Genomic DNA, 23,553 nt, shown 5'->3' with positions numbered 1-23,553 from the left:
TTGCCCGCTAATTCTGCTTCTGGATAAACATTAAGACTGGAATAACGTCCCACTATGCATCTATATCTGGACTTTATGTACTAAATTGATATGCGTATGTGTGGTGGAAACCATTAAAGTGACACTGTAGACACCTAAGTGTCAGGAGTATGACTCCAGTAATCATAACAAAATAATGTCAAGGCAGAATGTCAAAATCTTTCATAGTTTTGCTGTGTGAAAACTTCTCAACAGAGATATACCACATACTTTGAATACAGAAAGAAAAAATCATTACAGCACAAACAAGCAAGCAAAAATCACAAAGCGACAATCACCTTTGTCAATCAAAGACTGATTACATAATCACTAAAATCATTGTGACTTAATTGTGTATTCAATGATTGAAATTATGTTCTATTAATTAATGTAATTAATTCACATATGATAACCTTCTAAAACCAATACAAGGATGCTAATGATCACCTTCCAAGAGAGAAGTCTGGCTTTGGGTCGTTTGGTCTCCTGCAAATGAAATCAAAAGTAACTAAAAAAAAAAACAAAACAAAACGCTATTCCATGTAATACTGTTGTATGCCAAGTAGTGCTAAGCATGTGGATACCAACTAACTTTTTTTATTACATTTTACAAATGTTAATACTACAGCTGAAGCAGTAGCTGTGCTATACTTACTACAAACCAAGGCCAAAAACTAGTAAGCAAATTCAGCATTTCACTTGGTCACATTTACTGAGTGTTTTAGATTTTACCTTACATAGGAATAGTCAGTGGACTTGTTTCAAGTGTTTTACCACAAACACTTGAGTGAGACACTTAGAAAACCAAACCCTTTAGGAATGCTGCAAGACTGGGAATTATACCCAATAAAAATATCAACACATCCCCTAGACATATATAGCAGTATCACACCTAAAACAGAGAGTATAGATTTTGCACAAAAATAGTTTGTCTGTGTAACTTTTTCCCCCTTTGGTTTGGATTTTATGTGGGATATTTTATGGTCACTGTTATTAACTTCACATATTAAACAGTAACAAGGATATACACAGTTATTAAAAAAACATTACAAATATTTTTCCTTTTCATGTAGTGTACATATATAAATTGAATAATTAAAAAGGAAATTAACATTGCACAAATTCAAGTCTTTTCTTTCCTGAAATTTCAGTTTTTCTCCTAAACATTATGCTACATGCATTGTTGTTGTTTGTCTTTCCGCTTTTCCCGGTTAGGGGTCGCCACAGTGGAACTCCGGTCTGCTAATGATTGGCTGTAGATTTTCACGAACGTCGAGGTGCCAGCTTGACGTTCAACCTTCAACGAAGGCATGCCCATTTACACATGTCTTTAAAATGCCCACCCAACTGTGGGGAGGACATGCAGACTCCAGACAGAAGGCACTCTAATTCCATGTAGTTTGCCCCTTCCCTTTTCTAAAGATCCCACCTCCAATTATTTTACCTCCTTCACAACATTCAATAATTCTGTTATGCATGGTTTAAGACTCTGATTTCCATTTTCTATTTTAATTTATTTTTTGTCACACAGCAGTATTAAATGTATTAAGACCTTATTATGACTAGGCAATTCAGTTTCTATATCCCTACTCAAAAGAATACATTTTCCTAGTTACAATAATTAATCTCCCTCCCAACATTTTTGACAAAGTACCATGTAGGGAATATTAAAGTCTAACAGCTTACTGCATTCCCCCAAAAAACATGTTAATAAGTAAAGTCACTTTCCTGCCATACCTCCAACAAATACCATCTACAAGTGGAAAATTCTCTGAAGCTTACTTGGGGTAAAAAACACGTGCACAGACATTTACATGCAAAAATCCTACACCACCTATATTTTGTTAGGAGCTATACAAATTTCCCCGTTGTCCTTTGTATACTGCCTATCCATTCTCTTTTCCTAGTCTTTTAGGTTCATAGGTTGGCACTAGGCTATCGGCCCTAGGGCCTATACAAGCCTAGCCATAACAATTCTAAACTCTTCTGACAGATTCTTATAGTTATCTTGCATTATTTTATATACCCTACTAATTATCCCTTTTGTAACTGCATCTACTATTCTAGACTCAACTATAAACTCAACCAGAGCTGGTCTTTCATTTAATACCGGTCTACTGGTAAAGAAGACAGCCTCCAACCCGAGGTCTACACTTCTGTTTGACCTGATTCGACCCTATGATTTTCCTTCCCCAGTTATTTTCTCCCAAAACCTTGGTTCATTTGCTAATAAATTCCAGTTCCATCTTGCCTACTTTCTATCCCCCTACTTACAGTCATCCTTATTGGTAAAACTCTCCTTTCCTGTGTTGGCTTATTTCCAGAATACTTTCTATTACTTAAGGAATATTTTATATGGTTATTGTCATTCTCTAAGGACCTGCAATACAAAATCCTACTCTCTCGTTACTTCTTGCACTCTCACTATTTCATCATCCTTTTCCACTTTGACTTATAACCCTCTTCTTCTGTTATGTATACGAGCCTAAACTGCATGGCTCCAAAATATTGCTTCAAACAGGTATCTTAAGCCACCTTGTTCTACAGATTCACAGGACAATACTAGGCTACTGGCCCAGAGGCCCTAAAGTCTAGCCAAGAATTTTGCCCATGTTCCCACAAAGTAAGCACCTGTTTCCCCTGTCCAGCAGGGACACAGGTGGGATCCCAGGGGTGTATTTTCTGTTTCCCATCCAATCGTCCAGGTTCCTCTTAGAGAGGGCTAGTGAGGTACTCTGCTTGACATGGAGAGGCAGTCTATCCCACAGATGGGGGGAGTCTTTGGGACACAAATCTATTGCACCAACAAGGTCTATTAATGTCACATACCAGGCCTGCTTGCATGCAGGTTGTGCGAGTAGAGTCTTACAGATATGCAGCAACTCCATCAAGACTGGGTCTGAGATGGCCTTGTATGCCAGACATAGGTCATCTCTGAGCAGTCTGTATGACACTGAGTAGAGGGACAGTGCTTTTAGACTATCTGTATAGGACAGGTGTTTGAGACCCTAGATTTTCCTGGTCAGGAACCTCTGTGGTCTCTCCAGCTGCTGCATGTGCTTGGCAGGGTACATGCCAAAGGGGCACTGTACTCGATAATGGGTCTGATAAGGCCCTTATCATAAGGGAGGAGTACAGGGATGTTATGACCTCCTTGTTCCTGGATGAAATACCCTTAATTATGAGGTGGGCCATGTAGAAAGCTTTCTGTACAATGGAGGCAACGTGGTGGTCAAAACTCAGGTTGCTATCAACCTGGCTGCCCAAGTCCCTCACAGCTGACTACATGCTTAGCACATTGTTTGTTAATGTGATAATTAGTGGGTCACCATTTCCCCCATAGGGGATAATGATGAATTTCTTGGCATTCAGTTTGAGGCCATGCTTCTAGCACCAGTCATTAGTTTGGGTAAGGCCCTCTTGAAGGATGTTCGCATCACTATGGGAATTTAAGACAGCTCCCAGCTTGCAGTCATCTGCAAACTTGGTCAGCCACAGACCGCTGGTTTTGGCTTGCACCTCAGAAAAGTATATCTCAAACAGTAGAGGCCACAAGACCGATCCTTGGGGTATGCCGCTTGTTACTGGTCTACTACTAGAGATGGCTTCCCCTATTTGATTGAATGAGTTCTATCAGTGAGCCAGTTAGCTACCCATCTGGTAACATACAGGCTGATGCCTAGTTGGAAGAGTTTATCTATTATGCTCGAGTGTGGAATAGTGTCAAAAGCTTTGGTAAGGTCAAGGTAGGCAGTGAGCACCATCTTCCCTCGTCCATGGCTTTGGTGACTGTTTCGAAGAATTAGACCAAGTTTAACAGATATGATCTCCCTTTGACAAAACCAAACTTTGTGGGTTCAAGTGCTTGGAGGTTGCCAATGTCCTTGTTTATAAGGTCCATGATAACGTGTTCTATGGCCTTGTAGATCAGGCTAGTTAAGGCTGATGGGCCTATAACTGCCTAGGTCACTGGACGCTCCGCCTTTGTGAAGGGAGGCGACAGTGACTGTCCTCCATCCAGCTGGGATGAAGCCGGTGCTCACACTTTGGTTGAATAGGGTGCCTAATGGTCCTGAGAGCTCATGTCTGAGTTCATGTAGGCTGTAGCCAAAAATGTTGTCAGGTCCCATGGAGGCTGTGTTTTTTGCCTTTAAGAGGGCATTAAAGACCTGCTCCCTGGTGATGAGTGGGGGAGGGCAGGTGCTGGGGATGTCCTGGTTTACTGATAAGGGGGACAGGGGGTGAAGTTTTCAATGAATCTGTCTGCCAGCAGGTTGGCTATATCTAAAGCTATTGTGTATGTGGTGTTCTTGACCACCAGTTCAGAGCAGATTTGGATGTTAAAGATTGTGGACATATGTGAAGAAGGCCTTGTGATTGTCCTTAGTGGATGTGGCCAATCTGGACTCAAAGTTAGTCTTGGAGGATTTCACCAGGGACCTTATTTGCTTGTTCAGCCAAAGCAGAGTCTGCTTCCAACTTGGCACCTGCTCTTTCTTGGCCCTGGACAGCAAATTTTTCCTTTCATTACAGAGTTTGTTTATTGCTGCTGTCCACCAGACAGGTTTGCTCTTCCTTAAGGAAGATGATTTGGTCCTGTCAGGTATTGCTGAGTCCATGCAGCTATGTAGGTGCTCATACAGTTTTTTGGTGTAGACCTAGACATTAGTGATAGTTCCAACTGAAGGAACGGTGGCTGTGAAGCTGCTTATACCTGTTCTCAGGAGATTCTAGTCAGCTTTGGAAGAGTTTTTTTGTTTGACCCTGATGGGGAGAGGGGGGTCAGGGAAGATGGTGACTTCGAAAGGGATCGTTTTCTGGTCAGATCTTACACCAAGGGGATGACACTGTAGGGGTACTACAGTGACTACTCATGCTGGTTAGTACCAGGTCCAGGATATTTTCACATTTCTTGGGGGTGTCGACCAGCAGATCCAATGCATTGGCATTGATGATGTTGAGGAATCTCGGGGCATTCATGTTTGGGCTAGAATAGGTTTTCCACTCTATAGTCACCCATGATAAGGATAGAGGAGTGAATCCTGATGGATTCAAGTAAGTCCAGATAGGTGGAGTGGGCATCCTGAGTCATGGCTGGGGGTCTGTAACTAGCTATGATTTGAACAGGTGTTTTGTCAACAGTTATCTGCACTTGGAGTGTCTCCTGTGCGTCATACTGTTTTGACCAGCCTGGAGGTGTGGTATGTCCTTGATAAATATTGAAACTCCACCTCCTTTGGCTTTGTAGCCCTCAGTTTGGGGTCTGAAAGTGTGGTAGGATGAGTAACCTGGTAAGGCTGGGGTGCTCTCCGCAGCTTTGAACCAGGTTTCAATGACTGCACAAATGTCAGCATCCTCCAGGGCGAGGAATGCTTGCAAAGAGTGCAGTTTCATGCTAAGGCTGCTAGTGTTTACCAGCATGACCTTTAAATTTCATTTAGACAAATTTTTCTAGTTGGTAATTTTATGCTCATGACTTCGCCTAAAAGGCACTATGTGGGAGGCAAGAGCCTTTGCCAAAGCCCAGGGTGACAGATGAAGGCCATCTCTGGCAAAGCATTGTGGTGTCAGTCATGTCCTCCCAGGCTGTCAGGTACTGGATCCCCTTGGAATGGCACCAGAAACTAAGCCAATTGTTAGTCAATCATTTTCTGTTTGTATTGAGGCATCCTTCTGGGTGATGGTAGGATGCTGCTTAAGGCTAGGGACATACCTGCCTGGGACACACATTCAGCAAGCTCAATCATGTATTTCTACATATAGTCCAGAGTGGTACGTCTCAAATCATTCACACCAACATGCACTATGACAGAGTCATAGCAGTACCCGTTGTTAAGAGACTTGAGTGCATGCGTGCGTGCGTGATATGGTGGATTCTAGCAACTGACAAGCAACTTACAGTGACTTTCTCCTGGTCTAGCCTGGTGGGGGGCACATTTGTGTCTCTCACGATAGAGCCTCCTAAGACTAGTATGCTGGGTTTGTGGCTGGTCCTTAGAGGCTGAGAGAGACAGGCATGTGTACTGTATGTGGTGCTCAGTGCTGTGGGTTGTGATGTGCATGTGTGTTTTGCTTCAGAGGGGTGTCTTGTTTAGGTATGTTTTGTTGAGAACCTTCACATAGGTAGGAGTGTGTTGTACAAGCTTGTACAGACAACCTTCTCAGTGCCAGATGTACCGGCCTGTGATTGTGACAGCAAGGATTCTAGGCTCTTAATGTAAATGCATCTCTCGCATATTGTGTTCCTAGGTGGTAGTAGTAGAGGGTTTTCTGTGTATACAGGCAGTCACTGCACTGTCTCAGGATGCCCATATTAACCAGACTAGCAGAAGAAACCATAGGAAATTGTCTGTCCATGGTTGTCAGAATCTGTGGAAGGGATGTCATGGAAAGAAGAATGGGTACTATCTAAGGAGAGTACCTATAAGTGTGAGGAGGGCTGGATAAAATCAATACAGCAGCTGCAAGGAAGGGCCTCACTTAAACAGGAGTGCTGTTAAGGGAAACAATGCAGCTGAGATACCTCACAAAGGCTTAAAACAGTGCAGCAGCGGTGCGTGACATAGGGAGAATAAACAATCAACTTAAACAGTGTAAAATCTTACGATAACAGTAGATGTCTTTCTCATCACTGTTATAGTATTCTTTACAATAGAGATTCCCTGCAAAGGGCAGCCCGAATTCCAGCCAGTACACCAAAGCCTTTTGGTTGTGAAGGGTACGCTGTATGTCACACCTATATTCCCCGTGCACAGCGTGGGGCATAAAGCTGACATATGGATGTACCATCGTTAGTACTGAAAAGCCCCATTAGGAAAGAAAGTAAGATTAGATAAACACATCCAGAAGGAAAAAGGACCGGGGGAGGAGGGAGGGAGAGAATACTGTAACAGTGAAGAGAAGAACATCTACTGTTATGGTAAGATTTTACACAACTGTACTATGTCCTTCCATGTCACTGTTGCAGTATTCTTTACAATACAGATAGATCAAAAGCACAGGAAGATGACTGGGAGGAGGAAGGGCAATCAGAGCCCTCTAGGAAGCTATGGAGAATGTCCTTGGCAAAACTGGCTTTGGCCGCAGAAAACAGATTCAATTTATAATGCTTAGTAAAGGTATGCACAGAAGTCCAGGTTGCTGTCTCAAGAACAGAATTATATCCAAACCCTTGACAAATGCACCAGAAGAAGCTACAGCCCTAGTGGAATGAGCCTTAACAGAAGGAACGCTATTCCCATGAAAGGAACAGCAAAAGGAAATTGCTTTAGAAATCCAAGAAGAAATGGTGTGCTTGGAAACATCCACACCTAATGACCTAGGATGAAAAGAAACAATAAGCTGTTCAGATTTATGAAAAACTTTAGACTTATCCAAATAATATCGGAGTTCTCTATGCAAATCCAAGGTATGCAAAACCTTCCGAATAGCAAACTGCAGAGAAGGGAAAAAAGTGGACAAATGAATAGATTGGTTAAGAGACCACTCAAACCACCTTGGGCATAAAATGATTAGTATGAAGGGACACCCTGTCCTTACGGAGAACTAAAAAAGGAAGAACAGCCATAAGGGCTTGCAGCTCAGACACCCGTCTGGCAGAAGTAAGGGTTAAAAGAACAGCCTTCGAAGAACAGTGCTATAAGGAAGCTGAAGCAGCAGGCTCAAAAGGAGCCTGGGTCAGTTTTCCAAAACAAAATTAAGGTCCCACGAAGGAGGGACAAGCTTCCTGGGAGGTCTAACATGAAGGACACCTTTAAGAAATTGTTTTGACTCAATTCTAGAGGCTAAAGGGGGAGGTCAAGGGTAGAAAAGCAGAGATATCTGAAAAGCGAGCCTTAACAGAAGAATATGCCAATGCAGTATTGAGCAAATCACACAAATAAGAGAGAACCAAAGAAACATCCACAGTAAGAGGATCCAGGTTACAAGACAACAAACAGAAAACTTCTTCCATTTGGATAAGTGAGATAAGCAGAATATCTTAGGAGTGGATTTTCTGACCTCCTAGAGGACCCAAAGCATGTCCTCAGAAAAAGGTGTCTGTAGAGAATCAAAACTCTATTTCCCACAATGTCAACTGAAGAGTGGAGAGGTGGGGATGGATGAGAGATCCCTTGCCTTGTGTGAGTAGGTTCACCCAGTGAGGTAACTTGTGATGACTGCCCTTGGCAAGACGCAGAAGAGGGAAACAATGCTGTCTTGGCCAAAAGAGAGTCACCAGCAAGATTTTTGGTGCATTATGTTTTATCTTGAACAAGGCTTTCAGAATGAGAGGAAGAGAAGGCTTAAAGAAACAACTCCTTCCAAGAAAAAGATATGGTGTCCATCTTCCAAGCAAGAGGGCATGGGACGGTGGTGCAAAATAGAAGAAGTTGACTGTTCAGAGGGGAGGCAACTAGATCTACTACAGGAGTACCCCACTGGTGGACAATGCCCAGAGACATCCCTGTGAAGCATTCACTTGCGGGATTGCATTGTTGATCTGCTCAGAGTCTGCCACTATGTTTTGAGCTGAAGAGTATAAACTGCTTGAAGGGTCACCTGATATTAAATAGCTAGACTCCAGACCTGAAGAGCTAGCCTGCACAGGAGATAAGACCTTGTCTCCATTGCTAGTTGATATACCACATCACTGTAGAGTTGTCTGTGAAAATTCTGAGGGGCTCTGGAAGGAAAAGGGAATTAAAGGTCTGAAGAGCCAAAGAGCTCTCATCTCCGACATTGATATAGCTCTTCTTTTGATGAAGAGAACCAAGGGCCTGCACTTTCAGAGGACTGAAGGATGCCCCCAGCCCTCATCCAAAGCATCTGTGAAAAGTTCTTGAGAAGGGGCTGGAGGTTGAAATGGAAGCCCTAGATTGAGGAACAACTGATGAATCTACCACTGAAGTTCCATCTTGTGGTATGGAAGATGAGGGGCTAAAAACTCTAAAGGATGAGAATGTTGAAGCCGGAATGACTTGAGAAACAACTGGAGCTTTCTCATATGCAGCTTGGCTCCAGGAAGCATAGGAATGGTGTAAGCCATGAAACCCAAGGATCTTAGAAACTCCCTGTCTGAAACTGACACTAGAGGAAGAAGGGAATCAGAGTTAAAACCTTGGGAGGAGGCAGGGATGCCAGCATTGGAACTGTCTGGAGCATCATAGGAAAACATGATCCTGAGAAGGAGTCGCGAAAGACTTTTGAAAACTTACAGTAAACCCCAAACTTTGAAGAAGACAAATTGCCAAATGAAGATGCTGAAGCAACATCTCTGAAGACAAGGCCTGAATGAACAGGTCATCTAGGTACGGAAAAAATAGAAGTTATGTACTTACCATAACGTTCCACGTGAGATGTTTATCTCGCCTTTATTCTCACTGATGGGTTCGGAGCAGATCCTCGGCTCCGACATGGCCGATAGCAAGCTCAAGGTTTGCCAGTAGCTTGAGACCAAGCCCCTTATCCCACATTGCACTGCTGGAATTACCTCAGATCTTGTTTGCAGCGAATAACAGTATATACATATATACAACATACACATACCCTCGTATATATAAATATATATATATATATATATATATATATATATATACACACACACACACACACACGCACAAAGAACACTTCCCAAAGGGGAAGAAGAAATATTGAATAACCAGGATGGTACTAGCCTCTAAGTCAACAGTCAGCCAGGAGGGGGAAGGAGGGAGGGACGTGAGAATAAAGGCGAGATAAACAACTCACATAGAACATTATGGTAAGTACATAACTTCTATATGTGAAGTTAAATCTCGCTGTTTATTCTCACTGATGGGTAGCGTGCCTAGCACCCTCAACCTTGGGTGGCTCATGGGAGTATGTTCTTCAGCACAGTAGAACCAAAGGAAGACCTGTCCCTTGAAGCCCTATCTACTTTGTAATGTGTGATAAAGGTATGAGTCTTAGACCAAGTGGCTGCAGCGCAAATATTGTCAAGGGGCAATTTAGCTTGAAAAGCAGAAGAGGTAGAGACAGCTCTGGTAGAATGAGCTTTTGGTTTGTGCGTTAAAGGCATGCTCATATTCTCATAAACAAAGGATATACAATCAGATAACCATGTAGATAAAGTTGTTTTAGCCACTGGATTGCCTTTTCTTGCTTCTGAGGATACAAAAAGTTGGTCTGATTTCCTAATATCCTTAGTTCTGTCAAGATAAAATCTGAGCTGTCTGTGAACATCAAGTTTGTGCAGCATATATTCCAATTTGCTTGAGTGGTTGGGGAAAAAGACTGGCAGTTCAATGACCTGATTGATATTTGACTCAGAACAGACTTTAGGTAAAAATGAGGGGTTTGTTCTGAGAGACACTCTATCAGGATGGAAGATCATGTTGGATGATCTGATAGATAATGCTTGAAGTTCTGAGACTCTGCGGGCAGATGTAATGGCCACAAGAAATATTGTTTTCCAAGATAAAAATTTTAAATCACAAGAAGATGCTGGTTCAAAAGGGGGAATAATAATTTGAGACAGCATAAGGTTTAAATCCCAGGGAGAAAAGGGAATTTTTATCGAGGTCTCATATGAAGAACGCCACTGCTGCCCCTTCTTTTAAAATCTTTGTTAGAAATTCTAAGATCGAAGATAGTGGAGCTCGGAAAGGGTCAATGTTCTGCGCGTTGGCCCAAACTGAGAACCTTTTCCATTTACTGCCACATAATTTCCTGGTAGATGGCTTGTGAGAAGATAAAAGAATCTGTCTTGTATCTTCTGAAATCGAATGAAGCCTGGCAATTAGGGGAAGTGGATTAGCCAAGCAGTCAGTTTGAGGGACTGCAGAGAAGGATGAAGATCCCATGACGGGGGAGTCAGAAGGTCCAGAACTGGGTCCAGGATCCATGGATCTTCCAACAGATGATGATGGAGAAACGGAAACCAAATCTGTCGAGGCCAGTAGGGGACTATGAATATAAGAGTCCTTCTGAGTGATTTCGCTTTCTGTAAAAATCTGGGTATTAATGGGAAGGGTGGAAATGCATAAAGGAGACCAGAGGGCCAATCATGTAAAAGTGCGTCTCTCGGGGGATGACTGGGAGATGGTATTAGGACAAAGTAGCTTCTGCATTTTGAATTGATGTGGCTGGCAAAAAGGTCGCAGCAAGGCTGGCCCCATTTGCAGAAAATCAACTCCATAACCTATTGTTTGAGAGACCACTCATGAGGGAATAATATTGCCCTGCTTAGCTTGTCCGCTATCACTTTGGATTTCCCGGGGATGTGACTTGCTAACAGAAAATGCTGGGATGACACAGCCCATTGCCAGACCCTGAGGGCTTCTCGACAAAGGGGGTAGGACTTGGTTCTGCCCTGCCTGTTCACGCACCAGACTAATGACATGTTGTCGGTCTGAATTGCAATAGTCCCTAGAGGGAGAGAGTCCTGAAAGTACTTGCAACGCCAGAAGCACTGCTCTCAACTCTAGAACATTGATGTGCAGATGTGATTCTTGATCTGTGCATGTGCCTTGGGCAGTCTTTCCCTGAAAATGCCCCCCACCCTATCAGGGAAGTGTCCATGGTCACAGTGGCTACAGGGGAGGACAAACAGCCTGCCTAATGTCACCATGAAGGGGAGTGAAGCCACCATTCCAGATCCCTTTTGCAAGATTCCGTGATCAGAATCTGATGTGGTGTATTGGTAAATCCTGGAATGACCATTGTGCAAAGAGAAGCCACTGTAGAATTCTCATGTGGAAGCGAGCCATAGGGACCAGGATTGGTGCCACCATCAAACCTTGAGGACAATTCCACTGCTTTAATTTGAATTCTCTTTGTGTGAACATCATGACAACTTGGCGGAGAAGAGAGACTCCTTTCTTGAGGCAGCTTTGCTATCATGGGCCTTGTATCTAAATCTGCTCCTATAAAGGTAACATATTGACAAGGCAACAAGGCAGATTTTTCAAAGTTGATTGTGATTCCAAGTTGAGAACAGAGAGCGGATTGTGGATTCCCTTGCCTGATTAGCTAATGCTCAGTGGTGGCAGTAAGGAGCCAGTTGTCTAGCTATGGAAACACCTGAATTCCTGGCGCATCAGGTGAGCCAACTGCTGCCATGCATTTGGTGAACACCCTGGGGCTGTGGTGAGACCAAAGTGCACAGCTCTGAACTGGTAATGACTGGCTCCCAGCCAGAAGCACAGATATCTCCTTGAGTGTCTGTCCATCTTTATGTGGTAGTACGCAACCTGGGGATCGATAGAGCACATCCAATTGTCCTGTCCCAGAAAGGGAAAAATGGACTGAAGTGTTACCATCCGAACTTTGTTTTCTTTACAAACTTGTTCAGCCTGTTGAGATCCAAAATGGGTCTCCAGTCCCCTGTTTTCTTTGGAACTAAAAGAACCTTGACTAAGTTCGGATCCGTTTTGGTCTGCTGGGACTTCCTGGATGACTCTTTTTCTTAGCAACCTTTGAACCTCTAGGTTTACTTGATCCTGAAGCCTGGGTGGGACATCTGGGATGGAGTATTGTCTTTTTGACAGGGGAAGTTGGGTGAAGGGGATATTGTAACCTCCTGATATTATGGATAGTACCCATGTAGCTTCTGTGATTGTCTGGCAGGCTTTTGGGTACAAGGATAATCTCCCCCTGACTGTTTCTGGAGTCGGACAGTCGGGCCTCCCTTCAGGAGTGCTGGAAGGGCCTACCAGAGAAGGTATCTCTGTCGTCCTGATTCTACGGACACCCCCTCGCGAGGTCATCTTCCATTATTTCCTCCTCTGTCCCTGGGGGAAAAATCTCCACGTGTGTCAGGTGAAGCTCCCTGGGATTTCCGTAACCAGATTTTCCCGCTCTTCTGGCCTTTAGGATAAGGCCTAGATGAAGCAGAAAAACATACTCCTACAGCAGAGAGAGTTTTGCCATCCTGTTCACACCTGGTAAGAGTCTCTTTTACCTGAGGCCCGAACAGGGACAAGCCATCAAATGGGGCATTGGTAAAGGAAGGCTTGAAGTGCTCTGCAAAATGACAAAGGTGCATCCTGGAGTGTCTGCATAAGGCTACCCCTGTGCTTGCTGCCCTGTTCGCCCCATCAGCTGCATAAGAAATGAGCCGCATGGAGGAGTTAACCACTGAAATCAAGATCGCAAGCTGAGAAGCCGCCTTGTCTGAGGCTCCCGCAGCTGTAGGATCCTGTAAGGTATCTCCTAACTCCTTGAGGAGATCCTTTTGAAGCCTTGTAAAGTGAGACAAATAGTTCAGCGACCTGAGTGTAAAGGTCACTGAAGAAAACATACAATTCCCATATCTGTCCATCTTACGAGACTATTTATTAGGATGGACAGATGAAGAAGTTTCCGCTAATTCCTTCTTGGTGGCTGCTGCCACCACCATAGCATCAATGGGAACACCTTTAGATAAGAACAGCCTGTCTTCAGTGGCTGTAATGAATTTATTGGGCCTCCGCGGAACTGGTTCCATCGTGTCTGGAGAGCTCCAAGCCTTCCGACTCACTACGTGCAATAGTGGGTCGAAAGGAGGAGATACCCAAGAAGTGGAGGGTTGGGAAACGAATGCATCCAGGTACACTGACTCGTCTTCAGAAGGGGCAAGGGACTTCCAGTCACCCCTCTGTCTAAGGATTTCTAACATATCTGAAAAACTGACATCTTCAGTGGGGACCGTGGGGACCCTTCTGAGTCATTCAACTCTGTGTCTGCTCTCAAGGTATCATGCGCGTCCATATGCTTCCTCTTGCAGTCCTCTTTCGATGGACCTCCTCCAAGGGTTGCTCAGGAGAGGTTTCAGATGAGGTGGGATCGCCCAATGGGGCGTCCTGGAGCATGGGTTCCCTATGCTTGGGGCGGAGGGGAGGTTCGGAGGTGGACACCGGCAATGAAGGCAAAGGAGCCAATGGAGCCAAGGGTGGAGCTGTCTCAGCAGACAGCATGCTCCTCATCACCTCGAAGGCATAGTGGTCCCGACTGAATGAATCTTCTCCGGCTCCGAAGAAGCAAGAGATTTCCTCTGAACCAAGGGCAACAGCTCCGAGGCCAATGTAGGAGCCGAGCTAACCTGAGCAGAAGCTCCGAGAGGGAGAGTAGGGTCGGACAAGGGTCCGATGCCTCTCTCCCCCTCAGAGCCGAGGGAGTGTCGGCTCCCAGATCCCTCGATAGAAGGGGTATCGAGGAGATCGGAGTGGTAGTCAGAACCAAAAGACCAGAGGAGGTTACTGGAACCGACGGTTCCACCGCTACGACTTCCATACACTCTGGCTCCGAACTCAGAGGAGTCGGAGGAGGAATTGAGACAGGTGTTGTTTGGGCTGTCAGCACCATTTCCGTCTGAGATGGGCCCGAAATTATTTTGGCTAATGCTGGTGTCCTAAGAAGCCTCTTTACCACCCTCTCCATGTCATCATCTGAGAGGCTCCTGGATGACCAAGAGGAATTGTTTGAAGACCAGTGACTGCCCGCCACAGACTGTAATAATGGAGACTGTGGCGCAGACTGCACCGGGTTCCAAGGCAAGAGACCTGGAACGCTTATGGGACCTTACTGGCTCTGAAAACACAGATGGAGGCAAAGATGTCTTGTCGCATCTGACTTAGCTTGTGATTTGCCTTTGTCCTTAGGGTCCAAACTCAGAGCCAAGAGGATTAAGGCTTGACTAAGTCCCTCCATAGCAGCATCAAAGGGGCTCTTCAGTAAACCTCTTAAGATTAACTTGTTTCTTCTCTCTTGCAGAACTCGTGAACTAAAAGCATGGCAGATAGAGCATGAATCCTGCAGGTGAACAGGTCCTAAACAATATATGCAACTCGTGTGCCCATCGGTAAGGGACATCTTTTGGCAGCACGAGTTGCACTTTTTGAAACCCGAAGGTTTAGAATCCTTGGCAGTATCCTTGGACATAACAGAGAAAAGCACTATGTCTAAAGCTATAGACTACTAATAAGAAAACTATGCACTAACAGACAAAAACATTTTTTTTTTTTTTTTTTTTTTAACAGACAGGAAAACAGAGAAGGGGGGTGAGAGCCTCTAAGTTAAACAGCGAACTCTCCACCTTAGGAGAGCCTCCAACTTAAACGGCAACTCCTTAAAAGTTAAAGGAAAGGCAAGAAAAGGAAGAAGAACCCTCTAATTTAAATGGGTTTGGAAGAGGGGAAAGGCCAGAGAGAAAAATGGTTAATCCACACAAAAGCAAGTCACTCAGACGGGACAGGGATAGTTAGAAATACAAGGACAACTACAGTTAACAAAATAGATAAGCTAAACTAGAAAATTTTGTTCAAAAATATAGTAAGAGAAAAAACACTTAGCCTGAGCCAGTATCTGCAATCTTGACGCGGCAAACTGGGTAACTATCGCTAGGCATGCTGGGATAGGGCTAGCCTTGAGCCAGTAAAACTCTCGAGCTATAGTGTATGGCGAGTTGGAGCAGATCAGCTCGAACCCAAACAGCAAGATTGAAGGCTAGATATGGAAAACATAACATCTATGCTTTTTGTACTACACAGGAAAATCACCAAGCATCTATGTTTTACCTACACAACCATTCCACAGAGGCAACCTCCACCTTCAAATACCCAGGACAAAGGGTCCCTATTAGATCGACAAAAAGTCAAAATCTCGAACTGCTGACAATTCGAAAATGCCATTCTTCAAAATCACTATTGTGAGATCACGGTACAGTGAAGATCAGAAAATTTGCCCTTGCCTCACTGTAGTGTGATCTCAGAGTTGGTATATGTAATTAGTGGGGGGTGTGGGGAGCATTACCCTCACAATACCTATTTCAAAGAACGCCATTTTCACTTTTAAGCCATTTGCGATTTTAAATTTTCGTTCTTATAATAGGAACCCTGGGACTAAGGCGTGATCAGTCACTAAACTTCCATTTCCACATAGACAAAGTGCTACTCAACATAAACTCCTTCTTCTTCTGGGCCAAGAAGTTTTCCCTTTTGTATCCCAACCAGACAGAGCAGCCACTGGCAAAGGAGTTCTCCTTTCTCAACTTGAATATGGGCTCACAATTTTTGCTTCTGTCGCTAAAAAGAACATAGTCATACTTTAGACTATCGTTAACAGCATCTGCAGACTAATTACAAACCTACCTTTCTGTAAGCATCACTGTATCACCCTAGAAAAAGCCAAATGACTACCTATAAAACAAAGATCTAACCTACTTTTAAGATCTCAACTCTACAAACTACTCTTAACTCCATACATTTATTTTCCTTGCAGCTAGACTTCATAAAAAACTCATACAATGTGAAACACCATTCAAGCTGCACCAACTCATACCACCCCTACAACCAAACTCCACTGCACATGCTTTCCCCTCTCAGGCCTACTCTTTATCAAGCTCTCCCCATCGACAGTAAAGAAATCAACACTTAATCCAAAGTCAGAATGTAATTGAAAAAGCACTTCATCCACACTAAATCCTCCTGCTTCAACACAGGATATATCACCAAACCTATCTCCTTTCTGAGTCTTCTCTCCTCTCTCAGGATTCACTGATGATTACAGACTTCATTGTAAATAGAAATACTTTTGATAATATAAGAAGAACTTTAACATTAATAGATTTTGCAAATAGGAAAAAGAAAGATTTAACACTTATTAGTCTTGATATAAGTTCAGCATTTGATTCAGTAAGCTGGGACTATCTGTTTACCTTAATGAAGTGCACAAACTTCTCAGATGCATTTGTAAATCTAATTGAGCATTTATACAAAGGAACGTTGGCTTATATTAAGGTAGGAACATATGTTTCACAAAAAATACCCATTCTTAAAGGTACAAAACAAGGATGTCCACTTTCTCCACTATTATTCACTTTAGTAATGGAGCCTTGGGCTAATTTGATCATAAACAGTACTGACATAGAGGGTTTTGAAATAGATGAAAATACAACATCCAAAATTCAACTTTTTGCAGATGATGTTCTAATTACATCAGCAGGATCTAATTCTTCTATGCAGTCTCTATTTGATAAAATGATGAATTTTAAAAGTATTTCTGGTTTAATATTCAATGAAGAAAAAACTAAAATACTACCTATATATACACGAAAAAATATTCTCATTAGTGATTTCACTAAATATGTACTCAATTCAGGTCAGATAACTTATTTAGGTATAATACTATCTAAAGATATTAAATCTATTATATATAATAATTATAATACCTGTTTTCTTAATATACAAAATCTTTTTAATACCTGGAATAATATGTTTTTTACTATGGAGGAGAGACTTACAATTATTAAAATGATAACATTTCCCAAGATTTTATACTTAATACAATCAATAATACTTCCACCTACAAAAATAATTATCAAGAAACTGAATACACTAATGTTAAATTTCCTATGGGCACCTAATAGACCTAGGATTGCATTAAAGAAACATACTAATAGCTGGTCTCAAGGGGGTATTTCTTTTCCAGACTTTAATTTATATACTATCTCTTCTATTGTAAAAGTTATTACTTTATTAATAGATCAGTCATATGTCACAAAATGCAAAGATTATTGGGAGCTAATTAGTATGCACTTCATGAAAATCTCCTTAACACATAAAAATATGATTGTAAATAACTCCATGTTATGGTTACTAAAGGAATTTTGTACTTCACCTATTACACCTAAACATATGGTTTGTTACCCATTAAATATTATTATTAGTTATCGAACTTTATATTCATGCACCCTAAGTATAGGGAATGGAATTTTATTGTATTCCCTATAATGTATACTCAGGGTATGCTTTTGTCATCTACTTCTGAAGGAACTCATTCAACTATAGATAATGATCTAAAGTACTGGTATCAGTTGATATCTGATAATAAAGTTAAAAATCTAGATTTCTAAAAACAAGAATTTGATCTAAGAGAAACTTGCTGGTTAGAGGTTCAGACCTTTAGACAACATCTCATTAATAAAATAGATCTAATGTCTATAACAGTTAAAGAATCTATTCCAACACTGATTGATTACTTGATATTAAATTTACAACATAAAGTTTCTGATAAAGGTAAACTTTCATACATACATAAAATTATCAGACAAGAAACTTTTTACAGTGTAGATTCATACTGGAATTATTTCACTTCTATTAATGGGGACCCACCAAATCAACAAGATAAACAATATATATTGGAATCTGCTTATAGAACTACGTCTTCCATTGTCTGGAGACTTTATACATTTTATACATGGAAATTTTTACATAGATCTTTTATACACCTTTGATGATGAATAAAATAAATAATAAAGATAATTTATGTAAGAGATGTAATGTAGAAATTAATGCTGACTGGGCTCATATGTTTTATGACTGTATAAAATTGAAAGAATACTGGAAGTCAATTAATGAATTTTGCAGGCTCTTTTACAGATAATTTCATTATTTCTAAATCTCTTATATTATTCAACACACCTGTACCTCAAAGTGTTAAAAAGGTTAAGCTTCCCTTGTTATGGTCTATTCTAGCAGTGGCTAGGAAAATAATAACTAGAAATTGGATTTCAGATACACCTCCTTCGCTCAATGAATTTAAAATGTTATGAATATAGTGTGCCATATGGAAATAAACACAATTAGGACAAGAACAAATAGAAAAACATCTTATTATATTGTATGGGATAATTTACAAAATTTGTTAAAAACATTTTAATTTCAATAACATGGTATTTTAGTTTAATTAATTGATCTGATTGTAGTGGATGTCTTTGTAAATACTTTAGTTGTTTTGTTGAATATTATAATAATACCTATTTTTAATTACTTGTATAAAATTGTTATGATATTTCTCTTATATGTTAAAACAATAAACCTGTTTTGAAAAAGGATTCACTGATGACTGATCCACTTTAGAAACTAATGTACATATTGTACATTACACTCTGCTTGATTATACATTGCACTCTGCTAGTTCACTGGAATGTATATACACATTTTTCTGTGTAATTAGTCTGAACTATTCTGTTATTGCTTACATTTCTATATTTGTTTGTGAAATGTTTTGAATTTCACCCAGGCTGAGCCTGAAATTAGTCAATATTGATCAATGCACTACTCTGGTAAACAAATATATACATACACACACACACACACACACACACACACACACACACACACACACACACACACACACACACCTGTACTTTTACCCTTTGTCTATCCTCTGGCAACTGCCCAGTCTTGAGGATGTTCAAGCTATTCCCTGCAAAGGCATCCTCATCTATCCCCACCTTGAATGCAGATTCTCCTTCTTGTCTAAGTGCAGGAAATTTGACATGCCAGTTCACAGTAATGTACAACTCTGCAATCCTTCCAAGCAGCAGAAAGTGAGTCAATATGGATATAGGATATTTTTTTTGAGTGCTGATCATTTGTGAACGTTGTTTTAGTGGGGTTGATATTTTGTTAGTTCAGTAACATGTTAGAAATCCATGTAAACATTATTTTAATCAACAATTCATATAAAAAAGCCAGTATAGCCAAGCAAAAGCCTGCTGAAACAGTCCCGGCTTTTTGTGTGAGATCGTAAAATGTCAGAAATCTGAGAATTTGCCCTTTCTCCACTGTAGTACGATCTGAGTTGGCATATATAATTAGCTAAGTATGTGTGGTGAAAAAAAAGTTTTTTTTTTTCTTTTCCCAGAGTATTTGAGTGTCTATCTTGTTATCGATCGATCCTCTGTGGAGAGGAAGGGGCCCAAGGATATTTGGTTTTCTGTTTTTTTCTTAACATGCATTTCAGCATGATGAGTTGCGGAAGAACAAGACATAGGCCTGACTTCTGCAACAGACTCCGGAATCTGTTCTCTAACTGGAGTAAGAGGGACATCCCTTGACCCTCAATCACAATAAGCTGTGGTTTCCCCTGTCCTTCTGAAATGGACATCTGCACTGCCTCTGAGGATGTGCCAAGGTTGGACTCCTTAATGGCTTCCAAAGGGGCACCCACTGATGAACTGGATCCAACCTCCGAACATAACACTGAGCCTTCACTAACCAAGGGATACATCACTGGAAAGAGGCACAGCTGAAGAGGATTCAGGCCTAGGCTTACTGACTTTCCTCTTCAAAATCGGCTCAAAGGACTCACAAAACCCTCCATAACGTCTTTAGCCAGACGTTTAATTTGTTGATTCTCAAAGTAAAGATCCAAAGCCAAAAGCCAGCTACGCAAAGTTTTTGGGACAAAGGCCTGACAGACGGAACAAGAGCAATGGTCGTGACTGGGGCCCAAGCAGAAAAGACAAAGATTGTGGCTGTCCTTATGTGGAATCTGCCTTCCACACGTACACTTGCCCTTCCTGGATGGCATGAACTAAGTACAAAAGGCAGTAGTTAAAAAATAAATCCCAGATGGGGCACTTATCTGAAAGCTGGCAGCAACCAAAGGAATTAGGCAGAAGACCGATGTACGAGTTAAGCGTTCTGAACGGCAGCAGAAAAGTTCTGAGGACTGTATGTGCGGATGTCCTTTTACGGCTGACGTTGCTAGCGCATATGTGCAACGTCCCACATACCTGCAGTAGTTAAAAGCTGTTGCATGCTGGCCAGACATCAAGTCACTTGGGTGGAGGATTTCCCATATGTAAAGAATACTGCAACATTGAATAGAAGGACAAAGTTTTTTTTTTTCTCGAGAATTTGAGTGTTTATCTTATCAATCTTTGGCAGCCCTTTTTTTGTTCATTTGATAAAATGTCTTACATCTGTATGTATACATATGAGGGTGTGCATGCACACAAATACAGATGCTAGAGGCTGAGTAGAACACAATTAATACAATGACTGGAAGGTTGAGGATTTCATCTATGAAATTAAACTGAAGAATTGAGAATTGCATATTCCAGAGAAGAGTACAGGAATAATAGCAAAGGATTTTGAAAGGCTGCAAAAGACAGGTTAATACTGATGATAACAACAAACAGAGGATGCAAAGTGACTAAAAGGGATTTTAAGCTGGAGTATATATTTTTTCTTTTTCCAGGGAAAGTTGGCTGACAAGTGGAAAATCCTGCCAGTTAATGCCACACAGGAGATAAAGGATAATGGATTTAAGAAACTCTCTGAGAGACTGGAAGTTGAAAAAAATCTAAAGACATATGGCAGCTATCATGATGCAGGCTGTATTTATTAGTGGAATAGACAGACTTCATTTTTTTCTGTTTGCATATTCCTGTTTTAGCAGAGGCCATTACCAACAGTCTGCCTTCCTAGGCACAAAAGGGTCTGTTATCAGGGTGTTAATAAGTCTAATAAAATGCATTCTTTAAAAAAGGAAAAAAACTAAAAAGAAATGGTTCCAAAATAGAAATAACATGCTTCTTAGGAGGAGGACAAGGAACAGATCAAGCCAAAATGGAATTAATTGCATAACAGCCTATGTAAAGGAGGAAACCTTGGGAGAAAAAAGAAAATAGAAGAGGACTCAAGAACTATATCTCTTTCCAAAAGAACATTTCAAAACCTCAAGCTCTGGAATGCAAGAAGACTTGCAAGAGACATATACTTAACCACCTACCCTCATCCAATCATTGTGACCCACAGGAATCCAGGTGTATGCAAAGGATAAATGACTATTCTGCATAGCTCTCAACCTCTTCACCCAAATGTCAAGAATGAGTCATCTTAACATATATTTTCTGAAGAATAAAAAGTCTTTAAATGTAATTACTGGTGCTATTTAAAATGCTTTGCAATAGGATCATTAATTTTATGAAGGACAGAGAAGATACTGAGATAAAATAGGGCAAAACTGAGAAAAATCAAAGACCACTAACAGCTAAGGTAATCTGTTAGCCAATAAAAACCAAGACCTAGCAGAAAACCCCAGAGACTTAAGCCTCTTAACATATAAATTACTTGTAATTCATTAATATTTAAGTACTTTAAGAGTAAGTAGGCTGATCTATAGGCTCTTTGGTCTGGGCCACAAAGTCAAATGTAACATATAATTATAAGGACAGTTTAATATAGCCACTCAACTAGCATATCGTTGGGAGGTGGGAAGACTCCAGAGCACCCGGAGAATACATCTTCTATACAGCCACCGCCCCCTCATGGTTCAATTACCATTCAAAGAATAGACTTCCATGTTAACTAATGGTACCAGAACTGAAATTGCAAAATTTGTATGAAAGGCCTTGATGAGTATGAAGGGACTTGAGAGATAATCTCAAATGTTAACAGTGACTGAAGCAAAGGGAATCAATAACCTGCTCATTCTTTGCAAGCTAACAGAGCTTCAAGAGGCCCAACAAACAAGAGGAGATAGCAGCTTACATACGAAGTCTCCATAAAGATGCTTCTCTGCTCAAACTCAAGTCTGAAGATGCTGAGAACCAGGTGAAGGAACAGATACAACAAAAGCAACAGTGGATTCTAAAGAAGCATGGCTAGAAACCTTAACTACTGGTCTCCAAGAACTTTACTTTGTGTTTACCTTGCTGTTGTCTGGGATTTTCAAACTGACCCTTTGGTCTGGGCTAAAGTCCATCAATGGAAGGCACTGGTCAGGAGGCAGGCCTCCTAGGCATCTCCCACCAGAGTCACCAGGACACTGAGCTGAAGCACTGACAGTAGCAGCAGCCATTAAGAATGCTATGATGACCCAGGCAAAACAGCAACGTGTGACACTTCCAGTTCACAAAATGGACACTGAAGAAACACTATGAAATACAGTCTCTAGAAGGTTCCTGGATGGATGACATTCTAACTATGTAAGCAATAAAAAAGCGCACTTATGTACACTTACCATAAATGTAGATGTTCGAGTGCATTCACTGTTGCAGTCATTACATTTGGGTAATCTGCTGGTACCTTTACCCTTAACCCAAATGCAAGGGCACTGGTATGGACTAACGGAGGTCAACTTGGTGAGAATGAGGACGTGAAATGCAAGAGATGTGCAAGATAGGTCATTCATACCAATGGGTTACCTACCGCTCGGGTCCATCAAATTAAGACCTTTTTGCTGTTACTATTTCTTATGGGTTACTTTTCAAAATGACTTTTTTATATTGTGTATCTCAACACTAGTCAGTCAAGCTGTGTATTTTTCTAGCCGCATAAAGCTCTAGACTACATGAGTGAGTAGCTTGAATTCCTTGTTAACGCTTGTAAAAGTAATGCATTATAAACTGATGTCCTTAAAAGAAACTCCAATTGGCCCCAAGTACGAACATGTTAATACAAACAGACATTTGTACTTACTTATCTTTGTTTTGTCTAAGACAGCCTCATAAAAATAAAAACTCTCCTTGATTGTAACATGTTGTACAGGGTCTTATTGCGAGTAACCTTGTTCCATTGTTAAAAGCTTTCCTCAAAATAAGAATGTCTTTATTTAAGCTTTCTTTAAGGACTGTAACACAAACCTGAAGCAATAGAACAAGTAAACTGCATTCTCTAATGCCTCTTCTGAAAAGTCTGCAAATAGACTAAATGTTCTTTATGTCAATGGCTGTCAAAATTGGTTCTTTACCATAAACCCTAAACTAAGAAGTTACACCTGGAATGTTGAAGCCACAACTCA

General features: G+C 41.3%; 1 protein-coding gene across 1 annotated transcript in view; it reads right to left on the bottom strand.

Annotated features, from left to right (window-relative positions):
• The window catches only part of SEC31A (SEC31 homolog A, COPII coat complex component), a 1,704,034-nt gene that overhangs the window by 170,981 nt on the left and 1,509,500 nt on the right, over positions 1-23,553 (bottom strand). Inside the window, exon 26 of the mRNA XM_044060384.1 lies at positions 466-504. Coding sequence (XP_043916319.1) covers positions 466-504 — 39 coding nt within the window. The remainder of the gene's footprint in view (positions 1-465; positions 505-23,553) is intronic.

The sequence above is a fragment of the Protopterus annectens genome, chromosome 2.part0 (genome assembly GCF_019279795.1).
Source record: "Protopterus annectens isolate FY-2018-M chromosome 2.part0, PAN1.0, whole genome shotgun sequence".
NCBI classification, from domain to species: Eukaryota; Metazoa; Chordata; order Ceratodontiformes; family Protopteridae; genus Protopterus; species Protopterus annectens.
This window is presented reverse-complemented; position numbering and strand designations above follow the sequence as displayed.